The sequence below is a fragment of the Arvicanthis niloticus genome, chromosome X, assembly GCF_011762505.2.
Source record: "Arvicanthis niloticus isolate mArvNil1 chromosome X, mArvNil1.pat.X, whole genome shotgun sequence".
In the NCBI taxonomy this organism is placed as follows: domain Eukaryota; kingdom Metazoa; phylum Chordata; class Mammalia; order Rodentia; family Muridae; genus Arvicanthis; species Arvicanthis niloticus.
In genome coordinates, this window is record NC_047679.1 from 128,909,349 (window position 1) to 128,936,515 (window position 27,167).

Consider the following 27,167-nt stretch of genomic DNA (forward strand, 5'->3'; position numbering starts at 1 on the left):
TTCACAGGACAATGGAAGCAAAATTTTATTCCTCTTGGCTGGGAAAGAGAACTAGGAGGTGGTTGTACATAGGACTTCTACCTCCCAGAACCAAAGAAGACATGCTCTGCCACCAAATGGCTCCCTCTGCCAAAGTGAAAGCCCAGAGACAGGTGAACACAGCGCAGGGCAAGGACAAATGCAGTGAATAGTGGCCAGAGTGATCCAGGGAAGGGAGGGTCCAGGGCTCAGGAAAGGAAAATGAGGCTTCTTGGGGATAGGACAGGTGTGGGGATGCTCGTTGCCATGGGAGCTTCTGGCTGGCACAGGTGCCAGCTCAGGTGGCAGGCTCAGGGCACCATAATGCGGTATGGGCTGCCTGGGATATGCTCATCACCCCACTTAACCACCAGTGTGTACTCCCCTTTGTCCTTGAGCAGGTAGGAGACACTATAGAGGCGGCTGCCCATGTGTTTCACCAGGATCTCTTCACAGGGTGTCCTTGGGCCATGCACGCCTACCAGCAGCATGTTGTTACCTAAGGTAGGAAGGAATAGGTCTCAGTGGCCTTAGATCCTTTCTTTGGCTATAATTGCTCTGAGCCCTTCTCACTATGCCACATTCTGTCCCTTGCCTGAGTATTAACAATCTCAAGCAAGCATCTTATACCCCAGCCTTGCCACCCAGGCCACCAGAGGATAAATTCCAGCTCCTCCAAGGACATTGGTGTTTTGCCTGCATGTATATCTGTGTATGAAGGTAGAGGAGGAGGAAGGAGAAATCACCATGAGCTGGAGTCAAGGGCCCTGAGAACTGCTCAATTGGACTTAAGAGCAGCCCAGATGAAACACAGTAAGTAATAACTTGGGGTTATCCATAGAAAAGTAGATTCTAACAACATAGAGAGTAGTATCTGCCAAGCTCTTGTGTTGTTTAAGGATTATTGTAAATATAAAGCTTGTGTGTGCTTTATATCTGGGAACTAAATGGTCTAAGGTGGGGTAGAAACGCTGGGTAGGGATTAAATAATTTCTACAACAGATCCCATGGAACTGGAATTACAGACAGTTGTGAACTACCATATCAGTGCTGTGACTTGAACCCCAATCCTCTGGAAAGAGTGGACAGTGCTCTTAACTGTTGAGCCACCTCTTCAGAAGCTCTGCTCCAGGACATTTTCTTGAGGGGTAGAAAGGAAGGTACAAAGGCCCAAATAGAAGGTAGCTCCAAAAGCAATGACCATACCCCTCAAGCAGTTCCTGCACTTCCTACATGCTGACCATCCTGTTATTTCTGGCTTTGCACTTTCAGAAGCTAAAAACATGGCTACTCACCTGCTTTGCTGCAGTCTACTGTGAAGTTGCTCTTCTGGCCTACATAAGCCTTGCTTAGACCCAGGCCTTTGGCTACTACCTTGCTGACATCAGCAGGCCCTGAGCCTGTGGCTGCATGCTGCGGAACAGTGGCAACTTTAGTCAGAGAATCCACAAACACAGATGATGTCTCATGGAGGCTGTGGTTGCTAACAAGACGGGGACCTACAGAACAGAATGGATGAGACTAAGAAGCGGCTAAAGTATCAAGGCACTGGGTGGCTACCAAAAGCTTAGCCTAAGGCTCACCTGTGACCTTGGCTTTGAAGGGGCTTCCCCCAATATGATAGGGGCCACCATACTTGATGGAGATGAGGTAGCTGCCAGGTACCATGGGGGTATAGGTGACACGGTAGCCCTCGGGGCACTCCTGGCAATCCATCTTCACCTTGGAGGGGCCATCAATGGTAACCGAAAGGGCACCAGCTCCTGCATTGCTTGTGTTCACAATAAACTCTGCTGGGCTCCCTGGGAAAATGAAAGGTCAGGCAGAATCTCTCACTGGCTTTCCTGAATTCAGCTACCCAGCACAGCTTTGATACTTCCACATGCTTCCTAGTGGCGGGGCTGTACATCCACACCCAGAGCTGTACCCACAAACCTACCTGTGACACCACCTTCCAGGCCTGCTCCATAGGCGGACACTAAGCCTGGGTCCCCTCCATGCCCAGGCTCCCCAACTCGGATCTTGAAGGGACTTCCAGGGATGTGAGTACCATTGAACTTGACATCAATCAAGTAGATACCATTCTCTCGTGGGATGAAACGCACAGCATACTTATCTGAAATGCAGGACATGGTAAGGGATTGGGGTACTTTTTTGTATGCAACTAGCAAATACTATCTGAAAGGAACAGTTTTGGTTAACATCCCCCTTCATTTCTTGCCACTAGCAGGAATCTAGCTGCTCCATGTTGAATCCCTCTGCTTTCAGAATTGTGCTGGGTATTCACCCCAATAACAAATGCATCCTGAGAACTAAGGCTATAGATACCTAAGAAGTCTACTTGTAAGTCTTTTGGACTAATAAGCAAAATGCCCACCTTGCTGTCTCCTTAGACAGTGTACTATTAATACCATGCCGCCTACAGATTAGCAGGCTTAGAGATAGGGAGGACTCTGCTTCAGGTCATGGACCTGGGGGAAAGGGAAAACTAGTGAAAGCAGTGTGCTTCGATACAACTGCCATTTCTCTGGCACAGGGATAGACTATCTCTCTGTGTTTCTGACTGTCTGTTTTTATGTCTTTCTCATGTATGACACTGCTGTAAGGTGTTCTTCCTAGTGGCCATGATGGAAAGCCATTATCTTCATGGGTGCTTATCAATCTGGGAAGAGTTTCTTAGCTAAAGAGCCCACTTTTGAATCATTACTTTGTGTACATTCAGCCTAGTTCTAGTCAGCTAGGTCAAATGGCTGGATGAGTAGGCAGGGATAGAGCCTCACCTTGGTCAATCTCTGTGACATAGCACTCCTCCAGAGCTCCTGAGGGGCTGTGCACCTTGGCATCAATTGCCCCCTTGGCTCCATTCAGGCTGACTGCAAAAGATGCTGGCTGGTTGACCTTTAACCCTGACTCCTAGAAGCACAGCAGATGTGGTTAGACAGGATGGATAGAGCCAGAGCAAATGGGAGAGCAAGAGACCCACAGAGTCACTTACCCATCTGGTGTCCAACATGGTTTAAAGAGGGAGAGCCATTGATCTGTGAGGGCAGCAAGCCACAGGCATACCCCCAACCTCCTATCCCCTAGACATGTTCTCCACAATCATACACTCAGGTAGCAGAAAGGCAAGGTGGCCCCCATGAAGGTAGCACTCAGCTCTAATAGGCTGTCCCTCTTTAAACCTCAGCCCTGGTGCTCAATGGGCACAGGCTTCTGTTCAAAGCCTTTAGACCTGAGACACGAGAAAAACTCCACATAGTGGGCAGGGTACTTCCTGCCAACCTCAAGTGTGAGCTGTACCCGGCCAGAGCAGAAGCCTACCATCCAGAATTGTTTCTGGGTAGGCCACTCAGCTCAGGGCCAAGGCCTGCTTGCCATGGTGACTCTGGTCTGGCCGGGCCCAGGAGCCCCAGATGGGAAGTTTCTCTCAGTGCCTCACCTGAAGACTAGAAACAGTAAGGCGGCGGGCGTCACCAGACGGAGAAGCCACAGGCACCACGAAGGGGCTATCAGGTATGTGCTCCTCGTTGAACTTGACTGAGACCTCATAGTCACCTGGACAGGAAGAGAACATAAGGCTATACTGGAGGTATCACATATCCCCAAAGGCTAGTCTTGGAAAAACCCCTTACCTCCCACAGTCAGCTTGGGTGTCCCCGGAACCTCAAGATGGAGAATAAGTCCCAAGTGGAGACTATTTAACACCTGGGTTCAACACACCCTACCTCTCCCTACCCCAGCCATTTCTGTTCCCAATACCTGGCTCCTGAACTACGTAGGCCACACCACAAGAGCCATCCTTTCGGTCTTCGAAAGAGATCTCAGCCTTGCTGGGGCCTTCAACAGCAATGGCCAGGCCTCCAGCACCAGCTTCCCTAGTCCAAATGCCGAACTCCGCTGTGGGAAAGCAGTGTGTGCTCATGGAACAGAGGACTGGTTCCCAGCCTCAGCCAAGTCTAAGCAAAGCCAAGATCAACATGGCTGCTGGCTACTTCCTGCAAACACCCATCTAGGCCCTCCCAGGATAGCAAGAATTAGACAAGTACACCTACCTGGCACTCCAGCTTCAGCCCTCTCTAGACCAGGGCCTCCAGCACGGACCTTGTGAGCACCCCCTTCCCCCAGAGGCCCCACAGTGAACTGGAAGGGGCTCCCAGGCACATGCTGGCCCTTGTACTTGACACTGACTGTATGCATTCCCATCTCAGCAGGAACAAATCGGATACAGTAAGTATGGTTCTCTCCTTCTACAATCTCTGCCTCATGTGTCTTGCCTGATGGACTGGTCACCTGGGCTGTCATATCTTGGATGCTAATTTCTACAAGTAGAAGATAGCTTGGTGAGCAGGACTCTGTCTCTCTACTTATACTTAGGGTTGCCCCAGGAACCCTCCTGATCTTTTCCCTACCAGGAATCTTCAGGCTGAGGTCACAATGACTGCCAACATTGGCCACAGAAGGGGCACGTCGCCTGCGTGTGATACTCTCTTTCACCCGGCCCTCACCTGTCACTTTCACAGAAAAAGGACTACCTGTAGGAAAAAAAAAAGTACAGTCCATACTATGCACAAGTTACAGGTGGTCACTGGGGTGTGCCTAGAAATGCTGCCAAACCATAGGGAAAGGATATGGCTGCCACACTCACCAGGCACATGCTGGTCAGCAAATTTTATGTTTATAATGTAGTTTCCAGGCTCTGTGGGACAGTAGGTGACCCTGCATGTGCCGTCCTCCAGGTCCTCTGTGTTGATGTCTACTTTGCTAGGGCCCTCAATGGACAGACTGAGCCCACCATAGCCTGGGAGATAGATAGCAGCTATAAGCCAGAATGCCAAGGAAAGCTGTATTGATCCAACTGGCAGGCCACCACTGCCTACCTGCATCTCTGGTGTCAATAATAAACTCTGCAGGCTCAAAGGTATGGCCTTCATGGAGGCCTTGACCAGAGACCCTCACACGACTGGCATCACCTATCTCCGACTGGCTGATCACTACTGGGATGGGACTGGTTGCCACATGCTGGCCATTCTTCTTCACATGTACCAGGTGCTCCCCTGTCTCCTTGGGCACGAAGGAAATCCCTAGGCACAGGATAGGGCTATCAACAAGATGTGGGCCCACAGTCTTCTTCCTCCTTTCTCTCTTTGTTTGAAGACAGGGTATTACAGGCTAAAAATGACTTTAACTCATCATGTAGCCAATGATTGGTTCCCCCGATTCTCCTACCTCCACCTCCCAAGTATTGGGACTATAGGCAATCACCACACCTGGCTCTTTCTCCTTCCCAGAAAAACTCTTGTTCCCTCTTAACCTCTTACCCACGTGGCCATTGCGCAATCGTTTCAGCAGACAGGGTTCCTCTCGACCTGAAGGTGGCACCACAGTGGCTGTGAGTAAGCTGAGGTCTGTTTCTGAGATATTGATGGGGATATCAGCAGCAGAACCCACCTTTAGGTGGGACATACGCATGGAGTCGTCACCTGGTAAGGGTGCAAGCCATCAACCACTATAGATCCAGCCCAAAGAGACTGTGCCCCTCTGCCACCTGTTCCTGTCATTACTCCCGATGCTTCCTACCTGTTACTCTGGCAGTAAAGGGGCTGCCTGGGATATGCTGATCATTGTACTTGACTAGGATGCTATAGTCACCAGGCAGCACAGGCAGGTACGAGACACTGCATGTTCCATCCTGGTTGTCAGTGCAGCTGATTTCTGCTTTAGATGGACCTTCGATGGCCAGAGACAAACCCCCTGAAAAACATCACAGATACAGGTGAGAACTATGCCCAGGACATATTGCTGAACCTTTGTGGGTGAGTTGACTTGATAGCTCAGCAGAGGCATGAAGGTAAGGTAAAAAACTTCATTCAGGATCATCTCCCACACACAGCTCTCAGCCAATGGAGGACAACTTGGGCAGGTCAAACCTAGAGCTTCTCCTTACCCTCTCCTGCATCCTTGGTATTGACAGTGAAGGTGGCAGGTTTGTTGACTACTCCATGGGTAAGGCCAGGACCATAGGCAGTGATGTGCCCACAGTTGACATAATCAACATAGAACTGCAGAGGACTTCCTAAGGCCAGAATAGAAGCCACATGAAATACCAGCCTCATTCACATGCTAGTCATTTTGTTTTTGTTTTTTGAAACAGGGTCTTATGTTTCTCTGGCTGGCTTTGAATTCACTATGAAGCTGAGGATGACTCTGACCCTCTGATCCTCCTGCCTCGAGGGTTATGATTACAGGCATATACCATGATACCTAGTTTATTCAGAGCCTGATGTATGCTAGGCCAGCAGTCTACTAACTAATAACCCCACCCCAGCCTGTTCTTCCTGAGATGATAGCAACATGGGCCTAGGATGGCGTGGACAAGAGGCAATACACCCACCTGGGATATGCATATTGTCATAGCGAATGTCCATTTCATGCAGGCCAGCTTCACTGGGTGAGTAACGCACAGTAACAGTGCCATCTTTGTTGTCAGTGATGGAAGGCTGGGCCACCTTGCCTGAGGGCATTCGAACTTCCCCTACAGAGCAGTGGTTTCAGTGTCAATGTCAGGACAGGAGATTGGAACACCCTGGCATCACTGGTTTCCAAGTTCCTTCCTAGCCCTCACTCACCAGTGATCTCGCCCTTCTTGATAGTGAAAGGGATGACGAGATCAAAGGGCCTCAGGCTGGTCACATCCAGCCCATTAACGCCCACCATGGGCCTCTCTGGAATCTGCAATGGAGACAAGAATCAGGTGAGGGGCTATGAGAAGATATGGAGTTTCTCAGGGCCACATGAGACACCTAGATGGCCAGCTCCAAGTGTCCCTATGGGTTAGACAGATTAAATAATAGACCAGGCCAGGCCTTACCCAGGTTTGCTGGCTACCCTGAGGATAGGTATACTGTGGAGCCAGCTGCTGAGGCCTTAATGGGGTCTGCACTGTTGGTTGGTCCCCAGCCAAAGCCTGTGAGGCAAAGTGAAAGGGTTGGAGACTGTTGTCACAAAGGGACCTGGAAGGACCAGCTAGGACTTTCCCAGATCTCCCTGCCCACCCATCCTTGGCCCCTTCTCACTGTAACTTGGAAGGGGCTGTTGGGCACATGCTCGCCACCGAAGCGCACACAGATGACATATTTGCCCGGTTGGGGGGCTGTGTAGAAGATGTCAAAGGTGCCATCCTCATTCTCCACCACGTCCACATCTACCTCTGAGCCATCAGGTGTGCACACAGTGCAAGTCACTTTGCCTTTGCCTGCTGCTTTTGTGTCCACAGTAATCACAGTCTCCTCCCCAATCTGGATGGTGGGGCCAATGCCAGCACCTGGGAAGGCAGAGTGAATCCCCAGAGGGGAGCCAGCAGGTGAGCCTAACATTTTGGGTACCCCCATCAGCCTGCCACCCATCTAGGCCTCTTACTGCTACAACCAAGCACAGCCAGCCCCAACCTCTAGCCCAACCAATACCCAAGCTACGATGGTGAGTGGTTTCTCAGAAGGCAGGAAGGATTCTCCCGACCACCTCAAGCCCCTTTATAAGAGAAGACCAACAGGTGGTACCCAGGTACCTGGGAAGAAAAGGGACCATCCAATCCCAGTACAAGCATTTACTGCTACCTCCTCTGTCAACTCAGCCTCAGCTGGTACCATGGCCTAATAACCAGCTAACTAATACCAGCACTCTGGCTAGGCCCATGACTTCCTGCACCCATGGCCTGGCCCTGGGCCCCAGTGCTATGTGTGGATGAAGTGAGGCAGAGTCCTGTTGCAGTGTAGGGGATGTGAAATTTTCCTCCCTACCCAACCCCAAGGCCTGACGGTGAAACTGGAGTTTCCTGACAACTGAGAACACTTGCTCAACCAGAGACTTGCAATGAGAGGCAGCCCAACACAGCCTGGCATAGGCAAGAGCAAGCAGCAGTGAGGTAGAATGGTTAGCACCTATGCAGTGCATTATAGCAGGCTTGGCAAAGCAGTGGCAGCACCCAAGGAACAGGAGACAGGAGGCCCAAGCCACCACTGCAGGGTTGCAAGGGTAGAACATCTGAGCAGCCTCTAGGGCCCCATAGTGCCCGAGGAAAGATAAAGGACAGTGACGTTATGATCTGGGGCTCAGCTGTGGAGGCTTGGGAGCTGTGGATTGTAAGGCCTGGCAGCAAGTGCACCCCTGCAGCCCAGCCTCCCACAAGGAAAGCAGCTAGGAACAACAAATCTATTTGAGACCAAGTTTAAGGGGCCCCCTTGCCAGCCTGCCACCAAGCCCCCCTTTTGACCTTGGTCTCACACTGGCTACATGAGACTCAGATAGAAACTTTAGCTATAACCCTAGCTGCCTGCTGCCCATGCTGCCATGAGCTTCCTGTATGCCTGTCCTGTATCATCTAGCTAATGATTTGGGTCTTCTCCTGAAAGCTACTTGATTTCTCATTTCTGTACCCAGGCTCCAGGTAATCAGCAAGTCTTGACCATCCTCAAAGTACACCTGTTAATTGGGCTACTGCTTAATGTCCCAATGGCTACTGACCAGGCCCAAGACAACCTTCTGGCTTGCTCAAAGATGATTTAAGTTCCCTGACTGGGTTCCCTGTCTCCATTCCACAGATAATGGCCAAGAAAAATGAGGCCACTCCAAGTCCCTGGCCTAATTCTATGCACACATACATGCCATCTCCAACCCCATAGACTATTCCACAGAACAACCTAGCCTCTGCCACAAAACCTAGGTATCTTAAATCCGTTCTTGGCCATCTACCCAATTTCCTGCCTGATAGACTTCAGAAGCCCATAAGTAGTTGTAACCTCGTATCAGTATCCCTAGGATGTCTTTGTCTTGGGGCAGACAAACCTGCCTGATAGGGACTTTCTAACATCATTGCTGGGTGAATGGGAAGAAAGAAGGAAAAAGAAGATTGGTCGCAGAATGCACTTTGGAGCTCTGAGGCTGGGCCAGGCCCCGCCATGCTGGCCACCCAAGCAGTTGACACTGGCACTACTACACCACCACCCAGCCCCACCCACTCATGCACCTCCCCCAGCCCAGGACACAGAGGCCCCTGGGAGGCGGGGATGGAAGTCTGTGGATCTGACAAGGGCTAGACTCCCAGTGGGTGGAGGAAACCACCTTGTCCCCTGAGCCCATGCAGGAGCCCTTGTGAGAAGGAAGCACCTGCTGCCCATCCCCGGGTGCTTCCCTGGGGTGCCAAGATCCCCAGACCCCAAAGTCCCCTGTGAGGTGCCTCCTAGGATACACTTCACCCCAAAGCTCTCAGCTGCAACCCAAGTTCTCAGATGGGGAAATGGAGGCCCAGAGAGGGGAGAACCAGAGCACTCATGCTTAGCTCCAGAAACCTCCCTGGGCCCTGACCCTCCAGCCCATGGCCTTGTCTTCACAGCCTCCCCAACTCTGTCCTTGCCTAGAGCTGCAGCTGGAACTGTCCTGGGAATGAATTAGCAATGAAGAGGAAAGGAAACTGCCTCTCTGGGCAGTAGGGGCATTGGGAGTGGCCCCAGCAAGCAGCTTACCTAGCCCGTGACCTCCGATTGACACTGAGGTGAGAGGGCAGAGAGCAAGGAGAAAGGTCAGGTGAGTCACTCAAGGGGGCGGCCCCCACTCCCACACGCCGCCCCAAGCAGCGAGCCCTTGCACACAGGCACACCCAAGCCCCGTGCCAAGTGACACCATGGCCGATGGTGGGCTGGCTCACCTGTGACTGTGCACTTGCTGGCATCCCCAGTGGGCACAGCCCGGACACGGTATGGGGAAAAGGGTATCTCATCACCACCATACTTGATGAGGATTGTGTACCGGCCTGTCACATCTGGCACATAAGCCACCGTGTATGTGCCATCATGATTATCTTGGATGTGTGTTTTCTTGGGCTTGCCTTCAGGGTCCTGTGTGTCAAAGCACAGGGGAGGAGGTTGGTCCAAGCCCAACAAGACCTGGACTATCTCTGGCCTTTCATAGAAACACCAAGAACTGGTATAACAGGGATATAGCTTCTGGACCCCTTAACCCCCACCCCCATGGCCCCAGTGGCTGCCTGCCTGTAGCAGAGATCAGAACAAAAGCTCTCCCCCCCACCCCAAACATCCAGCATTCTCTGACATAACAAGAGATATGACCAGAGAGCTATGACCAGAGGGATATGACCAGTTTGGTGCCCAGGCTCAGCCCTGGGCCTATTCTAGGGGTACTAGGAGCTTACATGAAAAAAATCTCAAGTGTTACATTATACCTGTCCTATAAGAAATAGCAATGAATGTGTGTTTGGGGAATCTTGTTTCTTTCAACTTGAAGAAAATTTCTACACATCCTAATTTAGTTACATTAACAGACCAAAAGCAGAGGTCCTGTCCTTAGAGTACAACTCCAAGCAGACTAGTTAGCAAAACTGAGCTGCCTGCCTATCTGTAGTCCTACATTCCAGCTGCCCAGACCTGGTTCCTTGTCCCTCTTCCCTATAGACCAGGAAGCTCACCGTAATCTGGACAGCCAACAGACCTTCCCCAGCATCCTTGGCATCAATGGTGAACTCCACAGGCAGGCTAGCAGGCACACCAGTGGTGTTGAGTCCAGGTCCACTGGCCTTAACCTTACTGGCATCATGTGTGGGCAGCACCTTGACCTTGAAGGGGCTGTGAGATTACGGTGTTATAAACCATCAGAAAAGCTTAAGTACGTAGCCTACCCCCAACAAGCAAGTGAACTCTGCTTCTTACCTCCGTGGCACTTCTTCTTCACCATACAGCACAGAAATGCTATAGGACCCCTCTCGGCTGGGCACATAGTTGACAGTCTGAGTACCATCAGCATTGTCCACTACATCCACTGGCTCCACCAGGCCTAGCCCCAGTCCCAAGGACAGAAGCTTAGGTTGGCTCTTTGGACCCACTCCCAAACCCATCTCCCTGAAGGACTAGAGCTAGGCCCAAAGACTAGACCTTATATTTTTAACTACCCAATTCTAGAAGTTCCTTAGGCCCTCCCTCTTGCCACATCTATTCAGTGGTCCAAGTCCCATCCATTATACCTTCTCTAGGGTTCTGCCTGGTTTTGTGGTTACTGAAACCCTTCTACTATCTGTGCTAGCCCACATGCTACTGAGCCTAAAAGAAAATTATGCCTCTATAACTCCCTGTTAGCAGGTATGTAAAGTCTCACCTTTGGGCCCCTGAACTTTGACCTGCAGTGGAGCAACTCCAGCTTTGCTTGTGTCCACTTGAAAGGACTGAGGGAGGTTGGCACGAACCATGCCTGGGCTTAGGCCAGGCCCAGAACACTTGACTTTAGATGCATCTGTCACATCATGTACAGGGACCTTGAAGGGACTACCTGGAGGTTGATACAGAAGTATGATGGCTATGTTAGACACTGTGAATATATAGCAGAGAGTCCTAGTTCCATTCTTGTCATCATCTCCTCACCTGGCACTTGGTGACCACCATAAGTGACGTTAAGGCTATAGGTTCCAGCCTCATAGGGGATGTATTCTACTGAGCAGCTGCCATCTTTATTATCCATACAAGACATCTTGGCCTCTGAGGGACCCTCAACAGCCAAGCCCAGGCCACCTGTGCCAGCTCCCCTGGTCCAAACAGACAGTCCATCATTACTTGGAGTTTCCAAGCTCATTGCCTGTCCTTGCATTTTCAGTAGCTCACTCACCTAGTCTCTACTGTGAACTTGTTAGGTTTGTTGGTGGTACCACTTTGGATGCCTGGCCCATGGACACGCACCCGGGAGGGGTCACAGCCCTCTGTTACAGGCACCTGGAAGGGGCTGCTGGGCACGGGGCTGCCATCATAAGTCACATCCACAGAGTGTATTCCTGGAGGGCAGGTCAGGTCAGGAAGAACTAGGCTTCTCCACTTACTCCCTGCCCTACCTAAGGTACCCCCAGCACATTCATACCTTCCTCATATGGAGTGTATTCCACTTTGTATGTGCCATCACCACAGTCTTGCACGTAGGTATCTGTCAGATTGCCTGAGGGGTTGGCCACACGAGCCTTGACATGTGGCCCTCCAGTCTGTGTAAGAGCCCGGGCATCAACACTGAACTCAGTGGTTGCCTCTCGAAAGACACCTGGAAAAGGCCACAGAGAGGCTGTAGCTGTAGGACTCTTTGCACCCTGTAACTGCTTACCCACCCCCTATAGCAGGCCTCCTTACCTTGACCTTCAATCCCAGGCCCATAGCACTGTACACCTGAGGTATCTACAGCAGGCTCCACCTGTAGCTTGCTGGGAAAGTTGGGCACAGGCTGGCCACCATACTTGATGGTAACAGTGTAAGCCCCAGGACAGAGAGGAATATAGGTAATGGTGTGTGTGCCATCACCATGGTCCTGAATATATACTTCAGCTGGCAGTCCTGCCTCAGAGCAGATCTCAATCGTCAACTCGGCACTGCCAGCACTTGAACAGTCCACTTGGAACTGCCCTACCTCACCAGCAGTAGCCCGTTCCAGCCCAGGGCCTGAGCACTTAACCTTGGATGCATCAAAACAAGGAACTACATGGGCCTTGAATGGGGATCCAGGAATGTGGGTGTCAGCAAAAAGGATGTTGATGTTGTAGTCCCCAGGCTCAGTGGGCACGTAAGACACAGAGCATGTACCATCCCCATTGTCCAGGCACTCAAGCTGTGCTTCACAGGGGCCTTCCACTGTCAGGCCCAGGCCACCAGTGCCAGCACCCTTTGTATCAATGGTGAAGCGGGCAGGGGAGCCTGCATTGCCTCCCTGTAGCCCTGGTCCAAACGCCTTCACCTGAAGGAAGGAGGAAATCAGGAAATCAGAAGCAGCTATCAGCCTAACCTTTCATCTTTCTCTTTTTGCTCTAGGTTTCTTCCTTACCCAGAGACATGAAAGGAATAGACTGCCTAATAGATCATCCACTCATCAATCATAAAGAAAGTAATGACAAAGGTTCAGGAAAAATCTGAAGATGGGGGTGGGGGGGCTAAGAAAGGAAAATGGGCCAGTCATAATGGTGCATGCCTTCAATCCCAGCACTCAGGAAATAGAAGCAGGTGGATTTCTGTGAGTTCAAGGCCTACCAAGTCTAAAGAGTGAGTTCCAAGACAGCCAGGACTGGAAGGAAGGAAGGAAGGAAGGAAGGAAGGAAGGAAGGAAGGAAGGAAGGGATGGAGGAAGGGAGGGAAGGAGAGAGAGAAAAAGGGAGGGAGGGAGGGAGGGAGGGAGGGAGGGAGGGAGGGAGGGAGGGAGGAAGGGTCCTCACCTTATAGCCTCAAAAGAAAGAGAGGAGAGGGGAGGGGAGGGGAGGGGAGGGGAGGGGAGGGGAGGGGAGGGGAGGGGAGGGGAGGGGAGGGGAGGGGAGGGGAGAGGAGAGGAGAGGAGAGGAGAGGAGAGGAGAGGAGAGGAGAGGAGAGGAGAGGAGAGGAGAGGAGAGGAGAGGAGAGGAGAGGAGAGGAGAGATGGATCCTCCCTTTATAGCCTCTCAAACCTAATTACCTTGCTGGGTTTGGTGGGAGCCACAGCTTCTAGTGGAAAAGGACTGCCAGGTACAGGCACACCATCATAGGTCACTTCCACCTCATAGGACCCCTCTTCGCGGGGCACAAAACGTACCACACTGTTGTCAGCTCCCAGGCCTGGCTCTACCTTGCAGGGTACTGCTGCACCTGAGGGACTCACAATCTTGGATGCTACTTTCCCTTGACCACCTGCACCCTTTGACTTTACTGTGAACTCTTGATCTTTGCCAACATCCACTTCTGTTGCAATGATGAAAGCAGAGAAAAAAAAAAAAAAAAAACAACCATCATTTATGCAGCTCCAGGCAAGACTAAGCTGGATAAGGTTGACTGGTCCTCAAAGGCAATGGCAATTATAGAAACTACTTACTATCACCAAGGCCAGACACCTTGATCTTGCTGAGATCCAGGCTTGGAGATACTCCCACTGAAAATGGACTCTTGGGGATGTAATCTCCTCCATAAGTGACACTGACACCTACTGGACCCTGAAACAGGTACAGAAGGACAGGGATCACTAATCAAGTACCCCGGTATCTTCAGCCTTCAGCAGTCCAGCTTGAATAGGTATGTGATATTTGTTCCTCAGACCCCTTCCCAGGTAAGAAATTAGAAACCCCTTGCAGGAGCCTACCTAGCATACCATATAAGGAAGAGTATGGCTGCAGCAGATAGAGATAGCTACCTGCTGCACAGGAGTGTACTTGACTGTGTAGGTATTATCATGGTGGTCAATGATGTCCACATCCCGCACTGCATCTCCCTTAGCCAGTCCTGAGAACTGAACATCCAGCTTGCCTTTCCCAGCAGTTTTAGCATTGACTGTGAAATGGGTGGGTTTGCCAAGCTCAACACCTGAGGAGATATAATAACAAAATAGAGGTACCCTATCTGCGTTCCCTATCCTTGGTTCCACTAAACCTTCTATAGTACACTCATCCTTACCAGTGCGATTTAGGCCAGGACCCTCAGCCTTCACCTTGCTGGCATCATGAGAAGGCTCCACTTTGACTCTGATGGGGCTGGTGGGTGTGGCCTGTAAGTGATGGAAAAAAAACAGCTGAGGATAGCAACCCCCCAACACTTGGAAGTCTAGGAACTAGGAGCAGTAACACCTACCTGGTCAGCAAAAAGAACCATGATGGTATAGCTGCCAGCCCCACAGGGTGTGTATTTCACAGTGAAGGTATCATTGTCATTGCGGATGATATCAAAGTCAATATCAGCCTCAGTGGGGCCCACTACTCCAGGGGCACACTTGATACCAATGCTGACATCTCCTGTCATTGAAAAATGGGATAAGAAGAGGCTAGGAGTTAGTGGAGACGGCCTGCACACCTGTCATCCCATTCAAGCTAGGCCTTACCTTGGCCAGCCTCTGTACAATCCACAGTAAAGTAGGTAGGTTCATGGGCTTTGAGCCCAGTTTTGGCCACTCCTGGACCATACACCTTAACTTTGTTTGGGTGGCTGCCAGCTCCCACATTCACCTGTAGGATATAGGAGAAAGTAAAAAGACATGACAAGCCTGTGGCACAGAAGGAAAGAGGCTCCCTCAACTACTGCTGGTAGACAGGCCAAATATTCCTGCTACCTTGGAACAACTGGCAGTTCCTCAAACAGGTAAAAGTGAGTACATGATACTATAATTCTGCTTCTAGAAAAATAAATACCTAGGTCCACACAAACACCCAAATGTTCCTAACAACTATTCACATAGCCCATAAGTAATACCTCAAATATCCACAAAATAGACATAGTGTTTTCCATTCACACAATAGCATGGAAAAAGTATTCAGCCATTAAAAAGGTATGAAGCACTGATATGCTACCATGTTGAAAAACCTTCCCATGACACTCAGTGAAAGAAACCAAATAAAAAGTCATACGAGAAGCATGGTAGTGCACATCTTTAATCTCGGCACTCAGGAGACAGTGGCAGGTGGATCTGTGAGTTCAAGACCAGCCTGATCTACAAAGAGAGTTTCAGGACATCTTGGTCTACATGGTGAGATCCTTTCTCAAAAAAAAAAAAAAAAAAGAAAAAAAAGAACAAGAAAAATCGCACAGTAAAAAGGTCACACTGTGCCGGGTGGTGGTGTTGCACACCTTTAATCCCAGCACTTGGGAGGCAGAGGCAGGAGGATTTCTGTGTTCGAGGCCAGCCTGGTCTACAGAGTGAGTTCCAGGACAGCCAGGGCTACACAGAGAAACCCTGTCTCGAAAAACCAAAAAAAAAAAAAAAAAAGGTCACACTGTGCATGTAATACACACAAGCACACAAACACACACACACACACCTCTACATGAAAGACCCAGAAAAGGCAAATCTATAAATCGGTGGTTGCCAGAGGCTAGAGAAAGGGAAGTGAATGGGAAGGATAGGAGTTTCTTTGGAGATGATAAAAATATCCTATACTGTAGTGATGGCTGCCAACTACTCTGTGAATATACTAAAAGTCAAGGCTACTGTAAATGGGAAAATTGTATTGATATGCAAGCTTAATCTTGTTAAAACTAATATAGGAACAAAGGAACTCTGGGATGGCTTACCCTAAAAGGACTGTTGGGGATGCTGACACCTCCCCAAGAAACCATGGCTGTATGCTTCACTGGCTTTCTGGGCACATAAGAACAGCTATAAGTCCCATTGCCATTGTCCTTGACTGTCGCCTCCACAGAGTAACCTTCATTGTCCTGTAAGGCAGGCAAAATCAAGCATCCCACTAGTCAGCACCCAGTCCTAGGAGCCTATCAGTCCTGTCCCCAACATGAGTAGGCATCCCACCTGAACTTGAACTCGAAGAGGGGCCTTCCCAGCATGCTTGGCATCAACTGTGAACTCTGCTGGCTTGTTGACAGCCACACCAGTCTTCTCCAATCCAGGCCCACGTGCCTTCACCTAATAAGAAAGAAGAAGACCAAAGTAAGGCCACCAAAGTCAGGCAGGGTAAGTAACACAGAGTAGTAAAAGCATGGTGCTAGGAATACCATCCAGGGTCTGGGCTCATGACCTTGCTGACAAGATGAGATAATGCCCACCACCATAAGCCTTCCCAAGCAAAAGCAGAAGGCCAGGCTCAGGTCAATGTTGTGTGCACTTTACCCGGTCTGGGTGAAAATCCTGGGGTGCCTCACGGATGTCAGCCATGAAAGGACTGTGACGGATATCTTCACTGTTACACAGCACATGAACAGCATACTCGCCAGCCTCCTGGGGCCAATAGCGCACATCACAGGAGCCATCACCCTTGTCATCACATTCAATCTTTGCCTGTGATGGACCTTCCACAGAGAAACCTGACAACAGCCACCAGTTCTATTGATGCTCTGGAGCCTTGGGATAAGCTGGCCTTGCCACCCTCTAGTCCAGGTACCCACTTTGAAGCCTCCAACTTACCCAAGGTGCCCACATCATCACCAATGGCCTCTACTACGAAGTCTGCTGACTTGCCAACAATGCCACCTTCCAGGCCAGGACCCCAAGCCCGAACCTTCTGATTGCCACACTCAGTGCCTACCTTCACCTCGAACGGACTGCAGGCAAAAGTACCATATTGGTAAGCACTAAGAGCCACCGCCCTATGCCCAACAGCAGTGGGCCAGGCAGAAAGATGCCACTGGCCCCTCACCATATAGAGAGATGGTAGGGCTCAGAACATGGAGGGAGCTCAGTAATGGAGGGAGCTTACCTGCGGCCAATGTTCTGGCCACCCCATGTGATGGTGACAGTGTATGTGCCAGGGATTGTGGGGTAATATTCAAAGCCATACACACCATCCCCTAAGTCCTTCTGCTTTACACGCTCCTCACCCTCTGCAAAAACAAGAAATAACTTAGCTTGCCTGTCCAACCATGACCTGAGGACTATCACCCACCACCCCACTACATAAACTTACTGGGACCCTTTACAGTGACCTTTAGGTCTCCACTGCCAGCGCCCTTTGTGTACACCTTGAAGTCTGCTGTTTCCTTCACTCGCACTCCCTTAGGCTGGAGGCCTCTACCAACAGCCCGGCAAGCAGCTGGGTTACAGGCTGTGGGCAAACAAGCCAGCTGAGTTGTGGGGAACTGGGGCTGGGTATCCCCTCCCTTGCTACCCATAGAGCCAGGCCATTAGGAATGGAGGGTTCCTCAGAATTTAGGGCAACAGGCTGGTAAATCACATGCAAGAAAGAACTTAAATGGGTCTAGAACCTACACCCAAAGCAAAGACATGACAGGCTTTCTTCCACCTGCTTCACACTAGCCCCAATACCTGCATCCAGCCCTCCCCACCAAGAGGAAAATGGATCCAAGTACCGTTGACCCTGCGGGCAGAGCAGAGAGCAGAGAGCAGCAGGTTTCTAGACAGCTGGGGCGAGCTCTTCCGAAGGTAAAAGCATGGAGAAAAGAGACGAAGAGAGGCAAAAAGAGAGGAAGAAGAAAGAGCAAAAGGGCTCCAGTATGGGAAAAGAAAGATAGTGCTTGCCCAAACAGTGGAAGCTCAGAAACTGGGACTCCCAAACATGGGCTTCAATGGGACAGCCCCAGTTGTCTACTCCTCCCGAGAAGCCCAGGCCACAGTACCACAGTAGAAGAACATCCATGGGCAGGCCTACCTTGGCCAACAGTAACAGTGTAGGGGCTGCGAGGGATAGGAACACCGGCGAAGGTGACATGTACTGTATGGACACCCTCCATGGTAGGCTGATAGCTACAGCGATAGGTGCTGTCACCCCTGGCCTCCAGCTGAGGTTCCACTGTGCCTTTCTGTCCTGTAGGGTCCTGGATGACAACTTCCACCTCACCCATGCCAGCTCCTGTCCCAAGGCACAGACTCAGCTCTAAGACTCCAGCACAGTTTTCCCCCATGGCTGGCTGGGCCTTGGCTGCCTCCCCTCACCTGCAGTGAAGATCTCAAAGTAGGTAGTCTTGTTGGCTATATTGCCGCTAGGCTCCAGACCAGGGCCCTGGGCAGTCACTTTGCTGGCATCACCCTGTGACTTGTCCACACACACCTCAAAGGGGCTCTTGGCAATATGTTGGCCAGCAAAGAGCACAGTCACCTGTTCCCAAGAGAGGGCAGGCTGTGAGAGTGAGGTAAGGGGCCCTTCACCAACTACCCATGGCCAGCTTCCTTCTCAGCTAAGGACTCACCTTATGAGTCCCTGTCACTTCAGGGACATACCAGACAGAGAAAGTACGGTTCTTGTCATTATTGGCAGTCACTTTTGCCTGTAATGGAAAGAGTGTTAAGAGCAGCCCTTCCAAAAGGGAACACAGCAGAATCTTTCCCTGCCAATGGATAATCCTACCTCTTCCTGGTGCCCAGCTGGGTCCTCCACATATACCAGCACCTCTCCCTGTCCAGCACTTCTAGTCTCCACAGTGAATTCTGCTCTCTTCTTCACCATATTGCCTGTAGGCTCGATGCCTGTCAGAAAATTAGGAAACCCTGGAACAACTGGTAGAATCACTCCCTCACCTCTATACCCTGGTTCCAAAACACTAAAGGTTTATGGACACAGCATTAGAGACCCTATCCCTCTGTAGGCTCAGTGCCCCTCCCCCAGCTAGGCACAATCCAATCAGGCAGATTCATTCAAAGTAAACCCCAGCATTGAGCCTGGCCTCAGAACCCTGCTATGTGTGTTGTTGCCACCAGGACAGGCCCATGGCCCATTCTCTGAAACAGTCTGGTTTGCTGCTGCACTTGTTTCCCAACCCCTTGCACCTGGATGATCCTGACTGACTCATCTTCAATAGTACTACATGGGCTCCTCCTTTAATCAAGAAGCTTCCTACAAGCCAGTATGACTTAAAGAACTTACTAGTATTCCCTTGCCAAGACACCATTTCTGACCAAACCTGATCCATACATCTTCCTCAAGAGTGAGTACTTTTTTGCCCACCAGTCACGACACAAGCAAGACCTCTTAGGATCCAAGTTGAAAGAGAATACTGTCCCATGGGCCAGATATAAGTGCTCAGCCCCTTGGAATGTCACTGACCAGGTCCCCTCACCTGGCCCATAGGCTCGGGCTTTCTTTGGGTTCAGTTTGGGCCGAAGAGGAGCCCCTGGCTTCAGCTTGGCCTTGGGAAACTGAGACAGATAGGTCATAACAGAATGCTCATCTACGTTGGGGTCCACAATTTCCTCTGGGGTAATCACCTGTTACAGACAGAAGACAAGAGCCATTGGGTCTCTCTTCACTTTGACCAAGCACCCCTTAGCTGCAGGGGCCAGTCAGAGAACATACCTGAGGGATGCCTAGCCAGTCGTCAGCCTGCTGCATGGCTTCCCGTGCATTGTTCACAGGTTTACTAGCATCCCAGGAGTCCCAGTCAGGACATAGACCTACAACACAGAAAAGAACATTCTGGGAGTCTGGGACTATAGAAGTACCTTCTAGGTTGACCAGACAGCTTTAGCCCAAGATCTTCCATCTATGCGCCCCTTACCTGGTGCACAGCTATCAACAAGAGCACCCAGGGCCCGGCCACTCTGCCAGTCTCGACTAAAGTTGGTAATGGGAAGCTGTGGCAACTTGTTCTGAATCCAGCCTAGAAGCCTCTGCTTGGGTGTTTGCTTCTTTGCCTCCTCATCCTCTTCCTCATCCCACATGGGCATTGAGATGGAGTAGTGCAGGATCAGGGTCCAGATGAGGCCTAAGATCAGCTTCAAATTTCCATCCACAATGGCCTTGCTGTCTGTGGGAAAAGGGGTGGCAGCACTGCACAGTTAGGGATTTTTTTTATGAAGGCCAGCAAGGAGGGACTTAGGTCAGCAGCACAGCAAATCAATTAGGTGACAAGAGGCCCCTCCCAACTAGGGGTAGAAAGTGGATCAGGCACCCTCTGCCCAGGGCCTCTAAATGATGTAAGAAAATGTTTAGTAATAAAGGAGAGTTTGGGGAGAAGACACCCATAGACACATGATGATAATACAATGCAATAAGAGGGACCCTGCCAAAAACTCCAAAGCCCAGAAGGAGGGTGGAAGAGCAAGTGAGATGAATGCTTTGCAGCTGCTGAAATCAAGACCTGCCCTAATCTCTTGGGATCTATGGGAACTGGGAGAAGTGGCTTGGCCCTAACTGGCCAAGAAACAGGGCCTCTGACCGCAAGCTGTGCTGGAACCAAAGAAGAGGAAGGCTAGGTTGGCAAAGAGTAGTTAAGAAATACAACTGCTGCTCCAGAGTAGGGGATAAGGCAGAGGAAGTGGGGATGTTGGCAAGGATCCTTGTGTAAAAGGGTGCAAGCTCCACCCTTTGCTACTTCCTTGTCCCCCCCCCACCACCACCACCACCAAACTAGTAAACAAGAGGTGGCACAAAAAGAGGACTGGCTTGGGGAAGGGGGCCACAAGTCAAAGGAACTATGTTTAGTTCTGACTCATTGAGGCTTATAGGGAACTTCTGGGGTGACAGCCCCCATTGCCAGCTGACAGAGGAAGAATACGATAAGGCTGGGTTAGCCTGCCTTTGGTGCCAAGGAACACTTGGGAACCCCTGTTGCAGAGGTCTTAGTTGCTGTCCTCAAGTCCTGCTGTTTCAGCATAACCTGCTTAGATGCTACTCACCACCCAACCTACTTGCCACCTAACGGGCTAGGTCTCAGGCAGCCACCAGGCTTACCACAAGGGAAGTGGTTAGGGCAGGCACCCTAAACACCCATCACTATGGCAACTCCCCTGAGCCCCACCCAAAGCCACCTCTTTAATATCCTTAAGGGTAGATGGCTTATAGTGAGTAGCATTTTCTAAGGCTCATCTTTGGAAACCCTACAGGACTTCCCTGTAATCAGAGAATGTTTATCTAGTGAGTCAATGGAGGAGGGTCATGAAAACTAGGAGGATACCACTGAGATATCAGGTAACATTCCAGTTCAATGGGAGAGCACCTGAAGAACTACTACCTGAGCCTCTCAAAGCAGAGTGATTTTTCCCATCACAAACAGGTCCTGGCCCCTCATGGATGTTTTTCATTGTCCCAAAATACTGAGAGGATAGGAAAGGAAGTTCAAAGAAACTAAGGACACAAGGATCCCACCCTACCTAAGAACACCCAAGGAGACCATAGGTCCTTAGTAGCCTCCAAGGGGAAGAGCAAAGACAGACCCACCATCCCAGTAAGGTACATCTGGTCACTCCCCTGGTCTGATTAGGAGGGCTATGCCAGCTTTGTACCCCTCCCAAGAAGAGAGGACCAGGGCCCAGGGTTGGAAAGCAGCCTGGTTAGATGGCCCCGCCCCATCCCACCCCTTATCCTCAGCCCCTGGGCCAGCCAACCCCCTCCCTCCCCTAATCACTGCTGCTTTCCAACATTTTTTTGCCTTATATGGCAAAGCTCTGGGAACCAGGCCTGCTCCAGCCAGCTCACAAGAAGGAGGGGAGAAAGAAAGAGGCAACGCCCCCTAAAGAGCTGGGGTGTGGCCTGCCTCCCCACATCCGGCTGCCCCCCTCTAAGACTCAGAAATGACTCAGCTGGCTAGACTGAGGCTGGGACTAGGGGTGAGTTTTCATACATCCACTGGCATGCCTCTATGGGCATTCCAAAAAAAAAAAAAATAGACTCAGCACTTGAAATATGCTCTCTGAGGGGCCAGAAGAACTTTAGTTCCTCACTGGTTTAACTAGCATGTGCCATACCAAAATTGTAATAACAGAAAACCCTTTCTATTATAAATAAAAGGTTTATTCTTCTACTCTCCTTGTTCCACATTCCAAGTTACCAATTCTGGTGCCTGTCCATGAGCAGCCCCAACTTTGAGAAAGGAATGGGATCCTGCAAGAGACAATACCAATGCCAACCTCTCCAGTTCAAAGATATGGGCACTGGCTAGCAATAAACCCTGTGCACACTGAAGCACCTTTCAACCTATCTTTGCATTCTAGATGTACAAAACCAAAGTTTACAATGAAACAAGAATTTGATTCATGATAGCAAAGCTGGCAACCAAGCATACACTACAGCCAAATGCCCAAGTGCCTTCAGTCAACCACACTCAATACACCTGGAGTACAGTTTTGCCACCAATACATCTCTTTGCCCCCCTCCAAGTTCAGCAAAAAAGATAAACTGGAGATTTGAACTATCTCCAATGGGGAAGCATGTTCCAGGGCAAGAAGTTGAGGGAGTCCTGCATAAATAGGAGAACAAGCTGCAACCTTCACTTTAGAACTACAGAAGCAGCCAAAGGCTAAAAGGGTACTTTTAAAATTGTTGTAGATAGAAAGCATGGATATCCCAGGGATGGGGTGTGGCTCTCAGGGACAGAAGCCTAGTCTGTGCCTGTCCCACCTCGGGAGCAGCATTGGGGGCGCGGCCTACAGAGGATGTGAGCTCAGCCTGGGAGCTGGCCAGCAAGGCGCAGCGGGCGGGGGCGCGTAGCGGGGCGGGGGCGCGTAGCGGTTCGCACGCTCGCCAGGCCAGCCTGTGCGCCTTTGTTCTCGAGGACCTCGAAGAACAAGGGGAGTGAGGGGCCTAGGGGTACCCTTGGTTGTGCCGCAGCTAGATAAGAGAACTGGGAGGGAGCCTCTAGAGGAGAAGAGAGGAAGAATTTGTGGTGACCACGCCCGCACCCGCGAAGCGCCCCAGTGTAGCCCGCACCCTCACCTATGGACACGAGCTTGATGCTCTCACGGTCCAGGAATTCAAGCGCCACCGACACATTTTCAAGCTGCATCTGGCGGAAAGTGGGTCGTTGGTTGTGCTTGCGGTGCATCTTCTTCTGGCTGAGTACCTCGAGCAGCGCGATGAGCCGCAAACCATCGCTCAGGTCCGTCTGCAGATTGGCGATGCGCTTGCTCACGCACTTAAGATGCTCATTGCACCAGCGGGTAAATGTGTTCTGCTGGATCTTCTTCCATGGTGCATCTTCTGCTAGGTCTTTTTCGGTAGCCGGCATCTCTGCGTCCCGTGTGTCGATACCGCCTGCTGGAGACGCGCCCGCCGCACTCTGACCAGAGCGAGAGTGAGAGCTACTCATTTTGAGGCGCGAGGAACGGAGGGGCGGTGCTGCAGCCTCACCGATGGGACGGCCCTTTAATTAAAGTAGAAGGCACCTCCACGCATGAAAGACGAGGCACAGAACAGAGGTTGCACTGCGGAAAGAGCGAGCCCTTTAAATGCGGGCGAAGGGCGGAGCCAGAGGCAAAGTTTCCTTGGGGCGGAGCCTCTGGGTGGGGCTACTGGGCCGCGCCCGCCCCACCTCGCCCCTCCCGTTGGAATGCCCCCCACAATCCGCCCCCACAATCCACCTCCCATCCCTCGCCCTGCCGCCGTGCTCCTCCTAAAGCGACTCAACTCCCCTGCTTCAGAAAGGGTCTTTGAGCCCCAAAGAGCACAAAAAGGTCTGGCAACATCCGCTACAGTACTACAGGAAACGGACCCCAGATCTAGGAAAGCTTGAGCAATTCTGTGACAGAATTGCTCAGGCAGAATTGCTCAGGTCCAGCCGGCACACCCTTACAAGGGACTTTCTTTCCCCAAGGTCCTGCAGAAAGCAGAGCAAATAAGGTCCCTGTATCACTTGGGCCCCGCCCCGACCCTGCACCCTCCTCTATCTTCATTCTCTATTTTTCCCGAACTTAGGGTTCTCAGCCACAGTGTGGTCCACAGCAATGCCAAGAGTCCAATCCTGAGAGAGAAGCCTTCCAGAGCGCCTGACGCTGCTGCGAGCTCTTTGTGTGCACAAGTGCTGTCAGACAGGGCTCTCATCACCTAACATAGCTACACACAGACCCCTGGCACTCCCTACCCATCTCCGCTGGTCTTCCCAGTCTCCATGGCCCTGGCCTGCCCACCTGCACAGGCCCATTCCCACCGTTGTCTTCCCTGCCGCCTAGTTCTCTCAGGGAAGAAATGGGGCCAGCACTGGGCCAAGAGTGGCCGCCAGCACTACAGGATCAAGCTTTCCAAAGGTCCAGGACATGCCAATGGGTACAATCAGAGGGTGCCTGCCATGTGATGCATGTAGATCGGTACACCTTGTACCTGCCTAACTCACCGTTCCATCCACCTTGGGCCCTGAGGAGTTCTGGGGAGAGAGGTCTTCTCTGGCTGAACAGCCCCAAGCCTTGTTGTGACCCTAGAGACGTGGAGGGGCTCAGGGATAGGGTCCCAGATTACTGAAGGAGAATCACCAGACATCAAGGCTTACTAAGGAGCCTGAGTGTGTTCCCTGAGTAAGTGTGAAGCTACTCACTAAAAGTTAATTTTCTGATAGATATTATCTGGAGATATTGATGAGGATGCTATGCTGAGGCAGAAAGGAACAAAGATACAGAAAAAGAAAACTGTAGGGGATACTCCCAACCACCCTCTTTAGTTAAAGGGATTCATCTTACCTATGTCTTTCCTGTAGTAGACTCCTTCCAACTATTTTCTCTGTGCTTCAAGCCTCACCAGAATGTTAAATTGTTTTTCCAGAAAGGCAGGCCTCTGTCCCTACTTCTCAATTCTAAGACCAGTGGCTGCCGGGGCTGGAGAGATGGCTCCGTGTAGATAAGAGTACTGGCTGCTCTTCCAGAGGACCCAGGTTCAATTCCCAGCTCCCATATGGCAGCTTACAACTGTTTGTAGCTCCAGCTCCAGCGGATCTGACACCCTCACACAGACATGAATGCAGGCAAAACTATGCACATAAAATTAAATAAATAAAAAAAGACCAGTGGCTGAAGGAGGCCTTGGGTTGGCCAACATGTCATGCCCAAATATGGTTGACTCTCCCATGGCCTAGAGTGTCTTCATTGACTGTGGTAGGGCTATGATAGGGCTTTGATCATAATGGGCACCACCTTTCAGCATGGTCATCTGAAGATTGTCTATAATATCATCAGTCAAATCACATTTTCAGTACAGAACTACCCCCATCCCACCTCCAGTCACCATTCTACTTCCAGTCACCTGCATAAGAAGAGGATATCCTCTCCTCTTCTGTTTTCATAAATATCTGTACCAAGTGAGCCAAAGGTTGAGTTGGGGAACAGGATGTCAGAACTCTGAAGGGGTAACCCAAATGAAAACTTCCAATCATCTTACTCAAGAAACAACTAGGGTAATATTTCTGGTCCCCCTGACCTACTGGAGAGCAAATCCCCATGTATGTATGATTTTCCACTCAGTGCTATTTTGCTAGATCACCTGAGTTCATTAATTTACAGAGAACAAGGAAAACTGAATCATAGTAACAGAACGCAAAGAACTTGTATTTTGGGGTGGAGAGATGGCTCAGCTGTTAAGAGCACTGACTACTCTTCCAGAGGTCCTGAGTTCAATTCCCAGCAACCACATGGTGGCTCAGAAACCATCTGTGATGGGATCTGATGCCCTCTTCTTCTGGTGTGTCTGAAGACAGCAACAGTGTACTCACATATGTAAAACAAATAAATCTTTAAAAAAGAAGAAGAACAACAACAACTTGGGTTTTCCAGCTTCCAGCCCTATGATTTGTCTATTTAGAGGAAAGAGAAAATTGGGGGGGGGGGGGGGGGGGAGTGTCCTGTCCTTAGAGTGGACAAGTGTCACCACCAGATGTCGCTCCATCCCAAAGACACAGATGGGGCAGCCCCAGGAAGCCAAAATCCAGCTCTTTCATATTTTTCCTTATTTGGAGTAGATTCTTGGATGTTAGACACACCCCGCCCACCTCCCCACCCCACTCCTCTCAGACCCCAGACCAGGCCCTCCCACAGGGAACTATAGGCCCAAGCCTACCAGCTCTACTGGGATCCAGAAGAGCTATTTCTAGACCTGTGTAGCCAGGGGGCGCCAGGAGGGAAGGAAACAGAAAATCCCCAAAGTGAGACCAGTGCCCTTAAGGCAAATCCAGGTGTGGTAGAAGAGAACAGTGATTTCCAGAGCTTGCACCTTGGCCAGACTGTCTGGAGCTTCAACTGACTGCGGGTGGATTTCAGCCACTTTTTCTGGCCCCAGACTGGCTTTGGTATCTAGGAATGTTGATGGTTACTTATGTCCTGACCAGCAATGACCATCACACTCAGAACTAACCTGAGACAGGACCCAAAACCCAGGCTGAAAATCTAGCTGGCCATAACCCTGCCACAGCCCTGGAATCAGCTCTGGATGTCCAAACCAGCAGAAGCCTCTTGTATCCACCCTTGTTTCATCTCTCTTGTGTCCACGCTTGACATTGGCTTAAAAATGTTCTTCCAAGTTGTCACTCACCCTTATTCTAATCGGGGTTACTAGGCTCAAAAGACCTTTCCCAGATAGGTACACAATGACTAGTTTATGGGTGTCCATGCCTGTTCCATCTCTTGCCAAACGCTCAGATACCAGCCCCCTTTTCAAGGACTCCCCAACTTGGGCTCGAGCTCCCAGATTCCTGGGCATAACCACAATAAGTTTGTGGTAAATTATGCAACGCTATCTCTGGACACCAACGCGATGCCTGGCACCTGAGTCCATACCCAACCTTTACCTGGCCTTGGCCTCTCTGACTGCTTTCCAGACCTCTCTCCCGCTCAGAAGCCGCGCATCCACTATCTGAGGACTAGCGGCGTGGAGCTGACCACGGAGCCCTCACCTGCTGTTCCTGCAACCGCGGGGTGGCGCCCAGCTCTCCGCGCCCCCGCCGGAAGCCTCGGAGCTCCACTGGCGTCTGCTGCGCGCCGTGCGCCTCCACGCGAATGAGCCACTGCCGCCC

General features: G+C 50.9%; 1 protein-coding gene across 6 annotated transcripts; it reads right to left on the bottom strand.

Moving 5' to 3' along the window:
- Nucleotides 1-27,167, bottom strand: Flna (filamin A). Of its 6 annotated transcripts, none has more exons than XM_034484957.2 (49): nucleotides 27,048-27,147; nucleotides 24,507-24,587; nucleotides 23,114-23,601; nucleotides 19,959-20,207; nucleotides 19,757-19,854; nucleotides 19,521-19,668; nucleotides 18,812-18,930; nucleotides 18,654-18,731; nucleotides 18,400-18,562; nucleotides 18,116-18,316; nucleotides 17,414-17,551; nucleotides 17,207-17,330; nucleotides 16,915-17,051; nucleotides 16,621-16,814; nucleotides 16,303-16,416; nucleotides 16,068-16,211; nucleotides 14,881-15,004; nucleotides 14,634-14,794; nucleotides 14,460-14,550; nucleotides 14,200-14,369; nucleotides 13,885-14,002; nucleotides 13,492-13,754; nucleotides 12,189-12,786; nucleotides 11,929-12,102; nucleotides 11,683-11,845; nucleotides 11,442-11,602; nucleotides 11,179-11,349; nucleotides 10,737-10,860; nucleotides 10,496-10,652; nucleotides 9,719-9,908; nucleotides 9,537-9,560; nucleotides 7,092-7,339; nucleotides 6,887-6,982; nucleotides 6,645-6,747; nucleotides 6,410-6,550; nucleotides 5,963-6,091; nucleotides 5,596-5,769; nucleotides 5,337-5,498; nucleotides 4,896-5,099; nucleotides 4,664-4,816; nucleotides 4,428-4,550; nucleotides 4,071-4,337; nucleotides 3,778-3,915; nucleotides 3,458-3,573; nucleotides 2,799-2,931; nucleotides 1,958-2,134; nucleotides 1,602-1,820; nucleotides 1,314-1,517; nucleotides 1-517 (listed from the first exon to the last, which is right to left on the bottom strand). In XM_034484957.2, exons 3-49 carry the CDS (start codon nucleotides 23,484-23,486, stop codon nucleotides 330-332), a joined length of 7,944 nt encoding a protein of 2,647 aa, XP_034340848.1. In that variant the 5' UTR covers nucleotides 23,487-23,601; nucleotides 24,507-24,587; nucleotides 27,048-27,147; the 3' UTR covers nucleotides 1-329. The 6 variants fall into 6 exon arrangements, with proteins under 6 accessions (XP_034340848.1, XP_034340845.1, XP_076775083.1 ...); XM_034484954.2 differs by having other exon boundaries at nucleotides 24,507-24,627; nucleotides 27,048-27,145; XM_076918968.1 differs by lacking the exon at nucleotides 27,048-27,147 and adding an exon at nucleotides 24,847-25,114.